Source organism: Epinephelus moara, chromosome 1, assembly GCF_006386435.1.
Source record: "Epinephelus moara isolate mb chromosome 1, YSFRI_EMoa_1.0, whole genome shotgun sequence".
Taxonomy (NCBI): Eukaryota; Metazoa; Chordata; class Actinopteri; order Perciformes; family Serranidae; genus Epinephelus; species Epinephelus moara.
In genome coordinates, this window is record NC_065506.1 from 15,925,700 (window position 1) to 15,940,897 (window position 15,198).

The 15,198-nt window shown below is 42.5% G+C and overlaps 1 protein-coding gene and 1 long non-coding RNA gene across 2 annotated transcripts in view; one reads left to right on the forward strand and one right to left on the reverse strand.

The window, feature by feature from the left end:
• Positions 1–15,198, forward strand: part of LOC126391780 (uncharacterized) — a 100,664-nt gene that overhangs the window by 5,011 nt on the left and 80,455 nt on the right. The window lies entirely within an intron of this gene.
• LOC126391770 (uncharacterized) lies at positions 4,494–6,777 on the reverse strand. The gene has a single exon (XM_050046707.1). The coding sequence runs from the start codon at positions 5,927–5,929 to the stop codon at positions 5,093–5,095; it is 837 nt and encodes a 278-aa protein (XP_049902664.1). The 5' UTR covers positions 5,930–6,777; the 3' UTR covers positions 4,494–5,092.

Sequence of the window (15,198 nt, forward strand, 5' to 3'; positions counted from 1 at the left end):
AACCAAAAACTACAATACTTGCAGTTGCAGCTGCAGAGAAGTCTGTAGTGAGGTCTTTAGTCTCTTGCTGTTCCAAAGGTAAGACGCTTAAGAAAACCACTGTGCCTTCTTTTCAGTGATTATATTGATCGCACTGGAAAGGGGGAATCCAATTACACCGATAACACAGAGAGGCAGCAGCTGTTCATCACTCTATCAGTACTGAGTAGAAAACTAAAGAATGTTGATATGCAACCCAAGAGCAGTGCACCTTATGCTTGATTCGTTCTCACCTCTAAACACAGCCAGTAAATTAGAGCAGTTCAATCATCATATTAATCACTGCAGAGCTGCGTTTTCCCCACACTGTAGGCTACACGTGCACATTTTACCTAAGAGGTCAGAGGGCAAAGGCTGGACAAGCTGGGGAGGCGTCCTCTTTTCCAGCTCACCATTATAATGTTTATCTCGATTTTCCCTCAAGTCTGAACTGTCTTGCCGTTTCAGCAGCGTGTCTGTGTGTGTTTCCGCATATACCGGTGTCTTTCCATTTTCTCCTGTTTGTCATTAACGCCTTTGAGAAAGAACTTTGCAATGTATTTTATCATGAGTGCTTTTCATAATCCAGGAGACCTCTTTTATACTTCGAATTCTTTAAGCTAATTGCATGTGAAGTCTTCTTATTTCAAGAGGGATAAAAAGATGATGATGATGAAAGGGTAGAATGTAGTCTTTTCACATGGTGAATGTAAAGTAGACGAAAGCAACATTTCAATGGGCAAGCACTGAGATTGCCATTAGCAATTAAAAAAAAGACCTGCACAAAGCTCCCATTAGCTTATTGTAGATGCTGTGTTATATGATGATATAAGATTACTGTTACTAATCTCTTTGATTATGTAGCAAACCCTCTGGTGCACAGGGCCACAGGTGTCTGTCAGATATACCAATAATAGCATCCATGAGCTGAGAGGTGTATCTTTTTCTGCATTTGACTTTAAACTTATTTTTCCACCAGAGGGCAGCAACAGTCAGAACAAACCCTTGCTGATTTTCTTCACCTTTTGAAAGCCCATCCCTCATGTAAGAAAATTACCTATATAATACACCAAACTGACCGATGCATACATGTTACTAAATACATAAAAACGCGCTTAAATAACTTAAAGGACTCAGGAAAATCCTAAAAGAGAGTGTAATTTTGCCTCACTTTCCTTCTAAATTCCAGCAGACCAATGCAGCTGTCACAAACCATAAAAATTGCACATTAGTAACCACTAAGTCATAGGTGGTGTTTTTTTGGGAAAACAGTCTTTATTTAGTGTAAATACAATGTGCCCCCATTTTCTATGAAGGCTTTTGAAAGAATGCTGAAGACATGTTGGTCTCTGAACTTCTCATTGCTTTTGCCCTGGATTCTGGCAGCCCTGTAGTCAGTGTTCATTATCTGCTCTTACAGCTTTGACTTCGGCACAGCAATTACATCCTCAGCTGCGCTGATTAATCCAACATGGAGGCATTTCACAAAATGGTTTTGAAAAGACATTTCCAGACACTTACCAGGGAGTAGCTGTGGCACGGCTTGTTTATGCAGATAGACCGCAGCCAGTCATATAGCAATAAGATGTTTTCAATGGCTGCTTAAGTGTTCTCTTAACCTCTAGTGTATACTTTTCAGAAAACAATAGACTGTTGGGAAAGTGATTAATTCACTCTATTTTACTCCTGACATAAAATGGAGGTCTGCCTGATGTCATGTTTGGGTAATGTACATTTCTCTATTGTTGAACATATTCCCTCTATGGCCATCGGTTAATATGTCTCCACTGCTCTCTGCTTAACTGCTGAACCTTCCATTCTCTCCTGACAATCACATAATCAATCACTGTCCCATTACTTGACAAGGCAGACAAAGAGAGTGTATGAGTGAGAAAAACCTTTTGGCCTGTCTCGACAAGCAAGAGGAATGTCGACTTCAGAGGGCTAACACAGGCAGAAAACACAGGCCCAGTAAATATTCAATTTAAAGGATTCCCAGATAAGGCGAGTTGAAAAATTGAGGCAGCACCCATTCTTCTAGATAAGAGAAGACGGAGCCATCTGGAGGCTGGGAGATAGCGAACTCCCACACCATCCCAGAGACCTCACTCTCATCTGCTGCAGCGGCAGAGAAGGGAAAAATAGAGTGCCGACACTTTCATTATGTTAACTTCAAAATGAATTTATTCACATTCAGTGCATGTAGTTACTGGCTTTGGTAAACACAACGTCACTGTTGTGCCCGCCATTATAGATAGCTATGATCGGTCAGTCTTAACATAATACTGTTCTTCATTAGGATTAAATGACTTAATAACTATTTAAGATATTGTAAAGTAAAAATACAGTTTGCTCTGCATTACCATATTTAAGTTAACAATAAAAAAAAAAATCAGATTTGTTCTTAAGCAATGTCTTCCATTCTACATTTAGATGTATCTTAAAACCAATAACAGTAACCACAAGCAAAATGACTGTATTCTTTCTCTGAAATTGTCGAACATATATTCTCAGAAGGGAAATATAGGTATCAGTAGTCTCTAGAGTTGCACCCACCTTTGAAAAACCCATGTCCGACCCATATAATCGTCATGGATACCGTCATGATTGAAGGTAAAGTTAATCAAGATTCTACTTTTTTTCTTTAAACTAGTCTGTTTCCTTGAAAGAGCAGGCATCAGAAGCAGTTGGTGCACTCAGTTTAAAGATACTGAATATATATATATCTATATATCTATAGTACAAAGTAAACCAAACACAAATGTAGTGTATCTTTGGCCCAGGCCTGTATCTCTTCTAAATCCACCTTGACTGCATCTTTGAAAACAAACAATATTGGCAAAAATGGACTCTCCGCTTGTGAATAACCTTGTCCACATTCTTCTAATGCACTTGGTTGACTCCTCCACCATGCTATTTCGTGCCAGCCACATTGGATTTAGCTCCGGGATAATGCTTTTGTCAGTGTGTTTTATCTGTTCTCTCACTCAGGTACGCTATGCCGTTATCCCTAATTACCCCCACTGCATTTTACACTTGGCCCAGAATTCTTAATGCTTGATAACAGATGCAGGTCGATTTGAAATTTACTTATAGCGGCATTATCTTTCTGACCCGCATCGCAGACTGACTGTCCCACAGGCTCTTGGGTGAAAGCTGTTAACTCTGTGATAACAACGACCTGAAGTGATAACCTTCCAGCAGTCTCGAGGACACACAGTTTGCTACATATGTGCTGTATTGCAGTCACAGCATTTCTTATTCAACCTTGGGTGCTCTGCTGTGCTCTGATTCATTTAATGGGATCGAGAGGGAGGTTAATCACTATGTCCGACCATAGACTGTTAAAATGCTGGCTGATCATTCTGTGAAATATTACGATTTGTATTCCTTTGAAAGACGTATTTGAACGCTAATTCCACAGAAGTGAACTCTCCTTTTTTCCTCTTTTCAAGCTGTAACAGAATTGCCTCCCCAGTTAGGAGTCACTTTGATTAATTTACTTTAGGAGGCCGACATCTGCGTTTGCAGATTTTCATTAAGATCAACAGTAAAAGCCTCAGACAAGGTTCCACTTGTCTAAGTTATTATCCCCAGAAGACATGGTTGATTAAGTGGAAAAAGCTCTTAAATATTCAGATAAAATAATTCTCAGGAAGGTTTATTTTGTTTGCCTCGTTTAGGACAACTTTTTAAGAAATATATGTAGAAATCTTTAATCCATAAAATTCAATGCGTACGCTGCCAGCTGTTTTTTTTTTCCTACCACTGTGCATTCTGCTCGGAGTTGCATTTTGATCCAATTGCCATAGATGTCTGCAGCAACCAGTTAAGCTTCAGCAATCACTCAGCGGTACCTTTTTTTTTTGCAACTAAAATGGTATCTAAATGGTGTGAAAATGCAGAGAGGCAATGCATAAAAAAATGTCAACTGGAGAAAGTCAGCAGCCATTTCATTTATTGTGTCAGTCAACCACAAGTGCACAATGTTACTGTGAAAACGTGGCTCTTTTAAGACCTCATTGTTCAGCATATGATTTTGCTTGAGAAAAGGTAGAACACAGCGGAAAAGGTAGACTGTACTATACAATAGATGTGGTGGGTGGGTAGGCCTATTGGCTGAAAGAGGAAGGAGTATAGCGTGTTGCCTTAGTTTCATATTTTACAGGAACAGTGTAGTGTGAAGCTCTGTCAAGCCCAGTTTTAATCCTTTTCTCCACTGTGTTGTGTGATGTTATGTTGTTATCTTAATGATAATCTGTGCCTGTATTTCTGCCCTAGGCATTTCTGTCAGGCTGGGTTGGTTTAGGAGCTGCGCCTTATCAACAGCTTTGTCATTAAATCAGCTTTTTCTACAGACAAATTTCACTGCCGTTATTCTTATCAAAAGATCAGCACACTGTGATTTTCTGTTCAATCAGAGCTTTGCAAATTCAATGACGTGTGAGTAAGAAAGATGAAATACAAAACAAAAATTCCACTGGGGAAAAAAATCCAATTTATTTAATTTTGTTTTCATGAGTTAATAATCAGACAAATAAAACTGGTATGTTTTGCATTTGTCATACCATCAATGGCTTAAATCTGTTTTCATTTTATATTCTTGGGTCTACCTTGTGTATTTTTAAAGGCTACACTTAAGAGTATGGAGAAATAGAGATGATTGGAACATGATGCTTATAAATGATTTCATCCACGGGCTGTAGATAGTTTACTGCAAGCAGGAATCTGGAACCTGTGCAATTCATGGCTTTTTCTTTTGTCGGTGTGAAATGGGATGTGAATCTGTTAAAGATTTTATAGCACGGTAACACACATCACAGTCATGTGGATGTGAGAGACCATGACGTGCCGAGAAACACATCCCTTAAATGCTGTATGTACAGAGGCAAGCTTTCAGGTCCCAGTCAAACTGACCTCTGGAGGCTGGAATTGGTACTCAGTTCTTCTGAGAAAGCACTGTTCTGTCTGAGTGAGTGTTCTGATTGTCTCAGCATTGTGCTTGAGTGGAGGGCAGCGCCAAATGAACTCCTCTGATTCAATCCTCTCCACTGTTTGACACCGGTTCAGCCAGTCAGTGAGGAGGGTGCACTGAGACTCCTTCCCCCAAACACACTCTCTTACAGTGGGGGAAACTGCTGTATGGCAAATGTCCAAGAGGTCTCTTGCATGCTGTCTGCGAGGCCGATTCGACACCCTCTCTCTCCTCCCACAATGCACTGAGAGTCTCTGGAGGCTGATAGCCCGGTTCCTGGGTATCCAGTTGGTCTTTGGAAAGAAGGATGCTGATGGAGGGCACCGTCCTGTGCACCGTCATTTCAGATGTCCCCCCTTCACTACTCTCCCACACCTCTTTCACCACCTTGTACCGCAGTTTGGTCAGCTGGTGCAGAGAGCCCACTTTTCGTTTCATGATCTCAGCACAAGTGATGGTCTTTGTGACTGCACGGCCTGACCCGGTGAAGACCACCTGCCTGAGCCCACCGCCACTCACACCTCCCCCACTTACACCCTTCTCTCCCTGCATCCGTGCCATGGCAAATCCCATTAAGTTGCGGATCTTACTTCCCTCTTTCACACGCATCTCCAGCACCCCAGAGGCCAGTCCTGGAAAGGGACAGGGGCTGTCCTCCTCAGTTCGGCAGACTTTCTTAAACCCTTCCTGCCCTAGTTTGAGTGCAGGGGGAGGGACTGGCAGTGGCGCAGGCTTCAGCGGGCTGGAAACACTGTTGACCACTGCTGGCTGGCCAGCATTGCTGTAAGTTTGATTCTGGTAGACAGAGCAGGTCCCTGGGATAACCCCATTCTCCATTTGGATCGCTCTGTTCACCTCTAGTCCGGGATGGGGCCTGACAGCGTCTCTGATCAGGTACTGGTTCTGGCCACTGACCACTCCACACCCTGTGAACATTTCTTCTGTCTTCAATGCTCTGCCGTAATGTTAGTCCAGACACGCACTTTTCCCACATGGAAACCAGCTCAACATCATTTTCTTATGTATGTGGCACTTTCTCTCCCTCCAGTCAACAGCAGTAAAGTTTCAAGACTTCACATAAGAAATATTACCCACTCCCCAAGAGCACTATCAATGAAGTCTTTAATGCTTCCTCTCAGAAAGAGCTGGAGAAATAAGATAAACGCCTGGCTGGTGAATTAAGAGCACTGTCGGGACCATTCAAGATGTTCTTTAAAGAACATCTCAATTTCATACCACAAATGACTATTTGGAAAAAGCTCTGGAGATGGATAAAAAAAAGAAGAAGAAAAACTAAGATAAATTATCCTCTCTCCGTTGTTTGTATATATTTCATTTGGTGCTTTTATCCTTAATAGCTGCAAAAGATATGGTGTACTTTGTCGATTCGTCTTTAACAAAACTTTTCTAAAGAGACACTAAAAGCTCAAATTAAGACTCCACCTTTTTCTTAGCGATCCAGTCCAGCGCTGTTGATTTTGATCTGCTGATCATGTCGCCTTCAACTCAAAATTGACCTCTTGGGTTGTCCAGCTGTTAAGTTCCACCTCCTGTTGTGGACCTCTGGATGTTTTACTCCAGCTTGAGTAGGTCTGCGTCTCCTCTCCCTGTGCTCATCTTGGCATCCACAGTAGTTGAGGCCAGGGTTGCATGGAGGTCTGCACCTGGGGTGTCCTCCCTAGAGCTCTGTCTTGTCTCCAGTGATGCTCTGGGAAGTCTGTTCTGTTCCCCACAAAGAGACATAAGGGACAGGAGCTGCCTCACAAATGCTCACAGGAGGAGTGTCTGTGTGGTTGAGGGGGAGCATGAGGGAAAGGGGAGACAGCCCTCTTAAAGGCGCAGGTCTTTTCATCTTTTAGATGAACACCCTCCCCTCCACAACTGAAGCCTGCCATCTGAGGAAAAAGCGGAGGGCAGGGCTACTGTGTCGCTTTAAAACCTAGAACGCAGATCCCCGGCAACTTTGTCAATCTCTTTAGAGGACGTTCCAGTGTTCAATGTACATGACTGATTAAACCTGAGTTCTGAAATAGAGACTCAGTCAACCTTTAAAAATGCATTTTCAGCTATGAAACAATGAATTAAATTAGCTCTGTTATAATTGAAAACATCCTTCAAAGAGCCACTGAAAGTCAGCAGCATTAAATTGCACTGTACTTAGCCTTTATCCTATTAGATGTTTGTGACCATTACAATTTACATAATGCAGCATTAATAGCTTCATTGTTGAGGCAATCAAGTGGCGCGGTAAGAATGCCTGTCTCTTAACGCTTGAATTGTTATATTGTTACAAGGCTGGAGAGCCCTTGTGATCAAGGACACAAGGACCACAAAAAGCATAGAGGCATGACTTCCATGTTCAAGGTGCTGTATTAATAGTGACTGTCTTCATTAGCCTGGCATATCTGGGCAGGTGAGGAGATGGGGCTGACAGGTGGGGTAATAAGCATCTTAATGGGCTTTCCATCACCAGTGGAGGGCGCTGGCTCGCTCCCTTCTGCACCGAGTCAGGCCCAGACAGCTGTAGCATCGCCCTGTTCAGCCCAGTCTCCCGGTCGACAGGTGGATTTGTTTTTGTGTGTGACTGACAGATGGGAGAATAAGTAAAGACAGCCCACTGAGGCTGAACCTATGAGGCCAGGAGAGAGAAAGAGGCAGACAGTCCTAACTACTCTCTGCTCAGTATACCCCATGGTGCACAGTAGTACACGGACAGTATAAACTCACTGTGGCTCAGCCCAGTCTGTACTGTGAGGCTAATTCACAGTGGCATGTGTATTATATTGGATCCCTATGGTAATCAAGGAAAAAATAAGGAAAAGCCCCCACACCTTCAGCTCTAACTGTTAAAGTGGAAACTGGATTTGAAAGTCTTTTATTAGCACTTTGAATTGGAATCATCCTTGAAGAGTTGATAGATTGATTGGATCCATGGAATGATTAAGTTTTTTTTCCTTTTTTTTAATTCGAATGTATGGGGTGGGAGAGCTATTTATCTCCGGAGCCATTCCAGACACTGCAGGAGACGTAGTGACAAATATCTGTCTTTTTTTTTTCTTGCTTTTTTTGTGAGCTAAAAAAGAAAACGGGAGAGAGGGAAGACAGGGGGGAGGAGGGAGGGTCTGTAGCGCTCACCACCAAAGTGATCATTCTGTTGTTTGGGAGAAATTACCCTCATCAGTCATACAGAGATGCACAGCTGCCTAAGGGGATCTGGTAATGTTACTGCATAATAAACTGTGTTTGTGTGTGTGCACGTGTGTGTGTGTGTGTGTGTGTGTTTGGAGTTAGAGCGAGAGAAGGCGAGAAAGAAATGCAAGAGGGCAGGGGGTTAAAGAAGTCTGATTTAACCACAGAGAGGTTAAAATTGATGATAAAAGCAGCTCTGTAATCATCCCTTCTCTCTACATAATGTTGGGACATCATTTATCGCTTCTCTGTTTAACTTTAGGAACCTGTTAGCTGTCGGGAACGTGATTCAGCCTCTGAGTAAAACTGCAGGGTTCTGAGCGAAGTGTCTTCAGACAACTTTTTGTGTCTCCATCAAAGACAAAACCATTCTCCAGATGGCTAAATAAAACCATCAGTGCTTTGCAGAAGTGCCGTGTATTGACCTTTTTGAGCAGAGCTTTTTCCCTTTAAGTGGCTTCATTTAATGATGGGTGGAGGCGCTCACGCTTGGTCACTCACTCCCTCACACCTCCTCCACAGAGCTGGCCTCTGCTCCTGTAGCTCTCTAAGCACTTACTCCTCACTTTATCTGACCTTGGCTGGCATCTGTGACAGTCTTGGCATTCTCTCCCGGGCGCTCACATCCCTGTCTTTCCTCAACAACCACCTTCGGCGTTCACTCCTGCCCACCAGAATTCAAGTAAAGAAAAACCATTTATTCCCAAAGACTGTGACAAATAGTAGAGGTTGTGTCTTGCTCCTCTCCCTCTTTGCTATGTACTTCAGATGTCTGGAGTGGTTGTTGTTATGAATTGTAGGGCTGTCCCTTTGTTGTTTGTTGCAGCACTGCAGAGTCTAGTCGTGGAGGGGCTTGTTGTGCTGTTGTCAGGGCTGCACATAAGCGCCGTGCCTCACAGTGACAGCCGGTCGCTCACTTTACGTTAACCGCAAGTGTTTTCACGGTCATCAACCAATGGTGGCCTAGAGGCTGTCATTTCGCTCCGTGTGGAGCTCGCCCGCGGCTTGGTTCTGCCCCACAAACTCACAGCCGGCCCTGGTGGGGGGACAGAGCAACACACACACGTGCATATGCACACACTTACAGACACGCGCACAAGCCCACTGGATGGGCACACACACACGGAAAAACTATATGCTCAGCATAAGGCGGGCTGTTGGAGCAATTACAGAAACATGGCAGAACACGATGAAGCAGGCCCCACTATCAGAAGGGAAATAGAGTGAGCAGAGGAAAAATGATGACGCCATTAATAACAGGGAGGCTCAGAGGCTCGGAGGGAGGTGGGGGTGGATGACCCTCTCTGTGATTTCCCTGTGACAGCACTTTGAGGTGCAAATGGTTGTGTTTGTATTAGATTTTTGGACGTTTAAATGGGCATGTTTTTCCTGTCAAAGGCAAAAAAAATAAATATTAAACAACAGTAGTGTAATATACCAAATGATGCGTGAAGTGATGTTTTCCTGTCGCTCATGCATCCATTATTTTGGCAAATGACAGGTCAGACTTCCTCATTCTCTCTTTTTGGCATCTCTGTCTCAGGCTATTCACACACATCTCCTCTCCTCCAGCCGCTGCTTTCCCCTCGGCACTGCAATGCAGATGTGTCTCACACAGTGGCAAGGAAACTTTCTCTGAAGATGCTTGTGAAAGAGGAACATGAGAGAGAGGAGGGAAGGGCATGAAAGAGAAGTGGTGGGGATATATGCAATACCACCAGAAGTGATAAGGAGAAGAAAAAGTTTCCTGCGCTTAGAAACCCCAAGCATTAGAATGTAAAAAAAGTGGAAGCATATGGCCGACAAAAAAATCAGACATGGCAACTCTTGATTTATGAGGCCTGTCAATGAAAGTGATGCCTTTAGCTCCATCACCTAAACAGTTTTACAAATGTATCACACCACCTAAAAAGTGTTTTGATATTTGTGAAGTCCCACCATGATATAAAAAACATTTGCATTTTTTGGTTCAGCATTTAATTGAATTGGGCGGAGCTGGACCCTGTTGATCCATGCTTTTAGGTATATTATTGCACACAGTTTGATTAACGGCACTGTCTCTAATTTAAATTGGCAGCAGCAGTTGATAATCACATTTGTGTTTGGTGCCTCTGTTTTGTCAGGCCTCGGGCTAAAAGTTAATGAACTTTACAGAACATTTTTGATCAATTATATCAAGACTTAATTTGCGGTGTTGAAGCGTATGCAAAAAGTAAATGAATGCCTCTGAGCAAGTGTTCGCTAATTCTGTAGCTTTCAATTCTGAAAGTCAGTGCTACTTACTGTATATTTGTAGACACACCAATATTCATGTGTCACAACAAGGACAACAGCATTTCTGAATAGTAAAAATTTATATCCAAGACAACAAATACAGAGCTGCCGCTGATGGCAATGCTATGTGGTTGAGTCTATAAGGCGTGGTCTTACTTCACATTGAGTGTATTTTAAAAAATATGAGTACCACAGCTATGATTTTGCATGTATTATCCAATTAACTACACACTGCTTACTTCTTTTTTAAAATATATTTTTCTGACTGTCCAAACAGCTTTTTCCCTCTATCTTTGTCTTTCATCTGTGTCTTGAAACTTTCCTAAAATGTGTGGTCCTTTACATTTTGCGGTATATTTTTTTCAGAAACCCTGAATCTAAGGTTTTGTGCCACTGTAACAATTAGATTGCAAATATTACTAGTATGTTTTAGTCTTTAAATTAATATTTCATGGCTGGGAAGATGGCATTTTCGTAAAACTAGACTGTGTATGCAGTGGAAAGATGCAAATACTTGCCTTATGCCGCACCAACAAATAAACGCCCCCGCTGGTGGGTGACTTTAGCGAGCTGTGGCCATTTTCCCACAGGAAACAATATAGAGGCTGGCTGGTAATAAACTATCCTGAAAAACAGTAAGCTAAAATATGTTTCTGAAAACCTTTTAGGCAATGCAGTAACAGAATATATAATTTTACTGTTTGAAATATAGGTAACAGTATGGTGCCCACTTTCTGATCATGAATTTTATTCTCCTATTACAGCCAAACAGCGCACTAAAATATGTTTCTGAAGACATTTTCGGCAAGGAATAGCAATACAGTAAGAGAGTGTTTGTGTGTATTTGATCAGCACTGCCTACTTTTACCATTTGATCTGAGTTTAGTCTGAGTCTCTCGATCTTCTTTTATACTCTTTGTGTCTGTGGTGGTGGGCATACGAAAATGCGCAAGTACAATCTGAAGTTTCCACTTGATGAGCTGAGAGATAAGCAGGAAGATCTTGGTGCTTGTAAAATGGAGGCAAGTTTACCAGTTCATTTACACATACTACCCGCATTGTTGTGATACAAAGCTAGTTGAAAATTGGCAAAGTATCCCTTTAAAGGGATAGTGCACCCAAAAATGAAAATTCAGCCATTATCTACTCACCCATATGCCGATGGAGGCCCTGGTGAAGTTTTAGAGTCCTCACATCCCTTGCAGAGATCGGCGGGGGCAGCGGCCAGCACACCTAATGGCATATGGCGCCCCAGACTAACGTCCANCGGTCTCTGAAGAGCAACAGTCTCGTCAGTACTGATGTCCAGATTCTCAAGTGCAGGCATTGCCAATTCCCAGTCTGAGCAGCAAAGACTTTCCTCACCCGTTGGCATTGTTTTGCATTTGAAACAACTACACCACCAGGTTTCCAGTGCTCGACTCCGGTATTCTGCGGCTGGCTGAGGCTCATGAGCTGCGGCGGCTGCTTAGTCCAGTAGCCTGAGTTCCATCCGTATACTCGGGCTCAAACAAATACGGCTCAACAAAGAAATGCTGTTCTCCTTCAATTTCAAAGTCTTCAGACATGTTGGGCTGTCCTTTGCTAAAATACCGTAGTGCAAAATGTCTTTTAGCGACTGTGGCTACCGTTGTCTCTCCCTGCGGCGCACGTGTCACGTGATGTAAACACAGGTGAGCAAAGCTCATGGCTTTCTCTGGTCTCGCGCAGGCGCACACACGTGAACGCGGAGCACAGGAGCACAGAGAAGCAGTCAGAGCTACAGGCTACAGTGAGGCTAAAAACAGAGTTCACATGACGTTTTTCGAAACAACTTTTTATGTTGCGGTTGCAGCACACTTGGATCACTATGGATGAGCAGTATGGAGATACTTTGTGGATTCAATTTTGTGTTCTTGGACGTTAGTCTGGGGCGCCGTATGCCATTAGGTGTGCTATCCGCTCCGCCCGACGATCTCCGCAAGGGATGTGAGGACTCTAAAATTTCACCAGGGCCTCCATCGGCATATGGGTGTGTAGATAATGGCTAAATTTTCACTTTTGGGTGCACTATCCCTTTAAGATTGTCATCATACTGTATTTAATATTATATGCAGATGGCATTTTTCAAGCAATAGCCGTTCAGTGGGCATTTAGTAATCATCTTTTTTATCTGGTAGTTTTCATTCTCTCTGGCAGAGTCAGCTTTTCCTCTCTGGTATTCAAATTGCCTACACACCCTCAAGGGGCTCAAAGTAAACAATGCATGCATGTACTCCAGTATTACTGCTCATAATTGTATTGTATTATATCTTGTTGATATTTTTTAAATATCACTAAAAAGGAATGGTACAGGAGGAAACACTTACAGTAAACTGTTGAAGATGAACTGATGAAAAGACGCTTTTACTGCTGTTTATGTGAACCAGCACACCTCCAACATATCATCAAGTTAAACAGTGCCTTTTAAAGCTCTGTCCTGTGTATGAAAAACCATTACCATGGAGCTCACTGAATGAGATCTGATCGGGTGCCAGTAGGATTGCATCTAACTATGTGTCTGTCTGTCTGTCTCTATATAAACGTAGCTTAACAAACTAGTTAGCAAGCTAACAAATTGCTACAAAATAGAAATATTTAAGGTAAACTTTGACCCCTGTGATAGCTTAATTATGTAGGAATGGGTTGAGCAGTGTGTACCTCTGGGGGAAAAATCCCCTGGCTGAACCGGAGTTGCTACAGCTGTTAACTGAAGGTATGTCTACTGAACTACCGACAAGCGAAGGAGTCAACTAGCTGCGGAGAGTGAGGAGGTGGGACCACAGGGTGATAAATATAACAAGCTAAACCTTGCACTATATGCAGCCAGCCAGAAGCATTTATTTCTTAGAACAATTCTTTATAGATGCTTTATGAACATGTTAATGATGTTGAAGTTTAATTGTGTCTATAACTATCATATTGCCATTGGTAACTGACGAGAAGTGGAGGGCAATGTTTGTGCACCTGCAAACAGCCCTAAGTAATAAATGAATAGACCTTCATGTAAGAGAATATGGGCTAAAAACTAAGATCAGGTTATTTTTGCTGCCTCACCAAAATGGGTTTTGAACGTACAGTATTTATTCCAATCTGCTGTATTTCATCTGAAAATGGATTTTCTGCAGCAAAACATATTATATTTTGAACTGTTCAACTGCTTATTTATACCATTTTTCTAGTCCTTCATTTCAGCCTTGACATCATACCATTTGCAGCATAGAATATAACTTTTTTCAAACCACTTTATTGACCAATTTATATCTTCCTCCTTTGGGTCCCAAACCAGCCTTTTAACAACACTGCACTGGATCAGTGGCTTCTGTACAACAAAATGAGACAAAGTAGGTTGTGGCTCTTTGTTCCCCCCAGTCTCTCATAAACACCTTCCTGTCACTGAGTTTCCAGATGGCCACGCTCCTCTGTATCCCACAGTTCATAGCTCTAAACTTCCTAGCGCACACATTTGCATCGGGTCACTGCTCGCTCCGACACGCTAGAGGAAGAGGAGCACTAATCCTACCCAGCATGCCTCCCTGGAAATGCTCTCTATGCAAATGGTTGTTTTTTATTTTTTTGGGATCCACAGAGAGAGTGGTTTGGTTGCAAGCATGTGCATCCAGCGGGGGTGCTGTAACAGACGTGGGGCTATGGCTCAGTAGGTGTGGCTCCTTTGGCAAGTGACCTCCTTAACAGACTTGGTTCAGGTTTCCTGGCTGGTGACTGGTTGTCAGAAAACACAGCAGTGAACTTTAAAAGATCCGTTCACAGGTCCACACCAGATTTATCCTGTATTTAATTGCATCGGAGAGCAATCACTCTCTGCCCTACAAATCCTTGGTAAAGCTGTGCTTTACAATAGAGCCATAATTGCAGGAGTTTAATTGCCTGCCAATGCTCTGCTCCCACTGCCTGCTTGCATTGAAGAGCCCAATAATTAGAAACAGGGAGAAATTAGGTGGCAATTTTGTCTTGGCAATTATCATAATGCAAAAGAAGTGCCATTAGTATTGTTAGCCCCACAGTACATAATCCTTTGACACTGTCAAGTCCCTCTCTTAGCTGCTGGGTACAACAACTCTTGATTTCCCTGTAGCCTTTGCACTCCCTCAGTCACTACTTTAGTCATCAGCTATCCAGGCCAGCTACTGTAGCAAAATCGGAGTCAAACTAGCAGACTGAACACATCCATGCCTGGAGTGCTGAGGGGGATTAGAAGCTTCAGCATTAGCAGTCTGTGTTTCCTTTAAAGGTATATAAATGGGGTGTTAATCCTCTTCCACCATGTCAACCATGAAATTGTGTTTGATATAACAGGAAAATTAATACAGTTGACAGATATTGTATTTGCACTGCACTGACATTTCATTTTGTTTCACTGGATTTTCATTGTTTTGCCTCCCAAGTTGGATGTGTTCCTGTTATTTTTTTTTTCTTTTTTTAAGTATACATGGCAGTTTTAGCATATGGGCAATGACAAGGATATATTGGAGGCAATACTCATCTCCTGGCCAGTCATTGTATCTCTGAAATTAGATTTACAATCTGCATATGAAATGTGTGGTACTATATGTTTGCTGTATATTTAGACAGGGTTTTTACTATTCTTCACACAGGTGGTGTGCTGTTGGTTAAATGTAATCAGCTGATAGAACAGCTGATGTCTCAATTGACAACCCCAGACAGTGGCAGCAAGCAATTGTGAGTGAGCATGCATGTGAGGA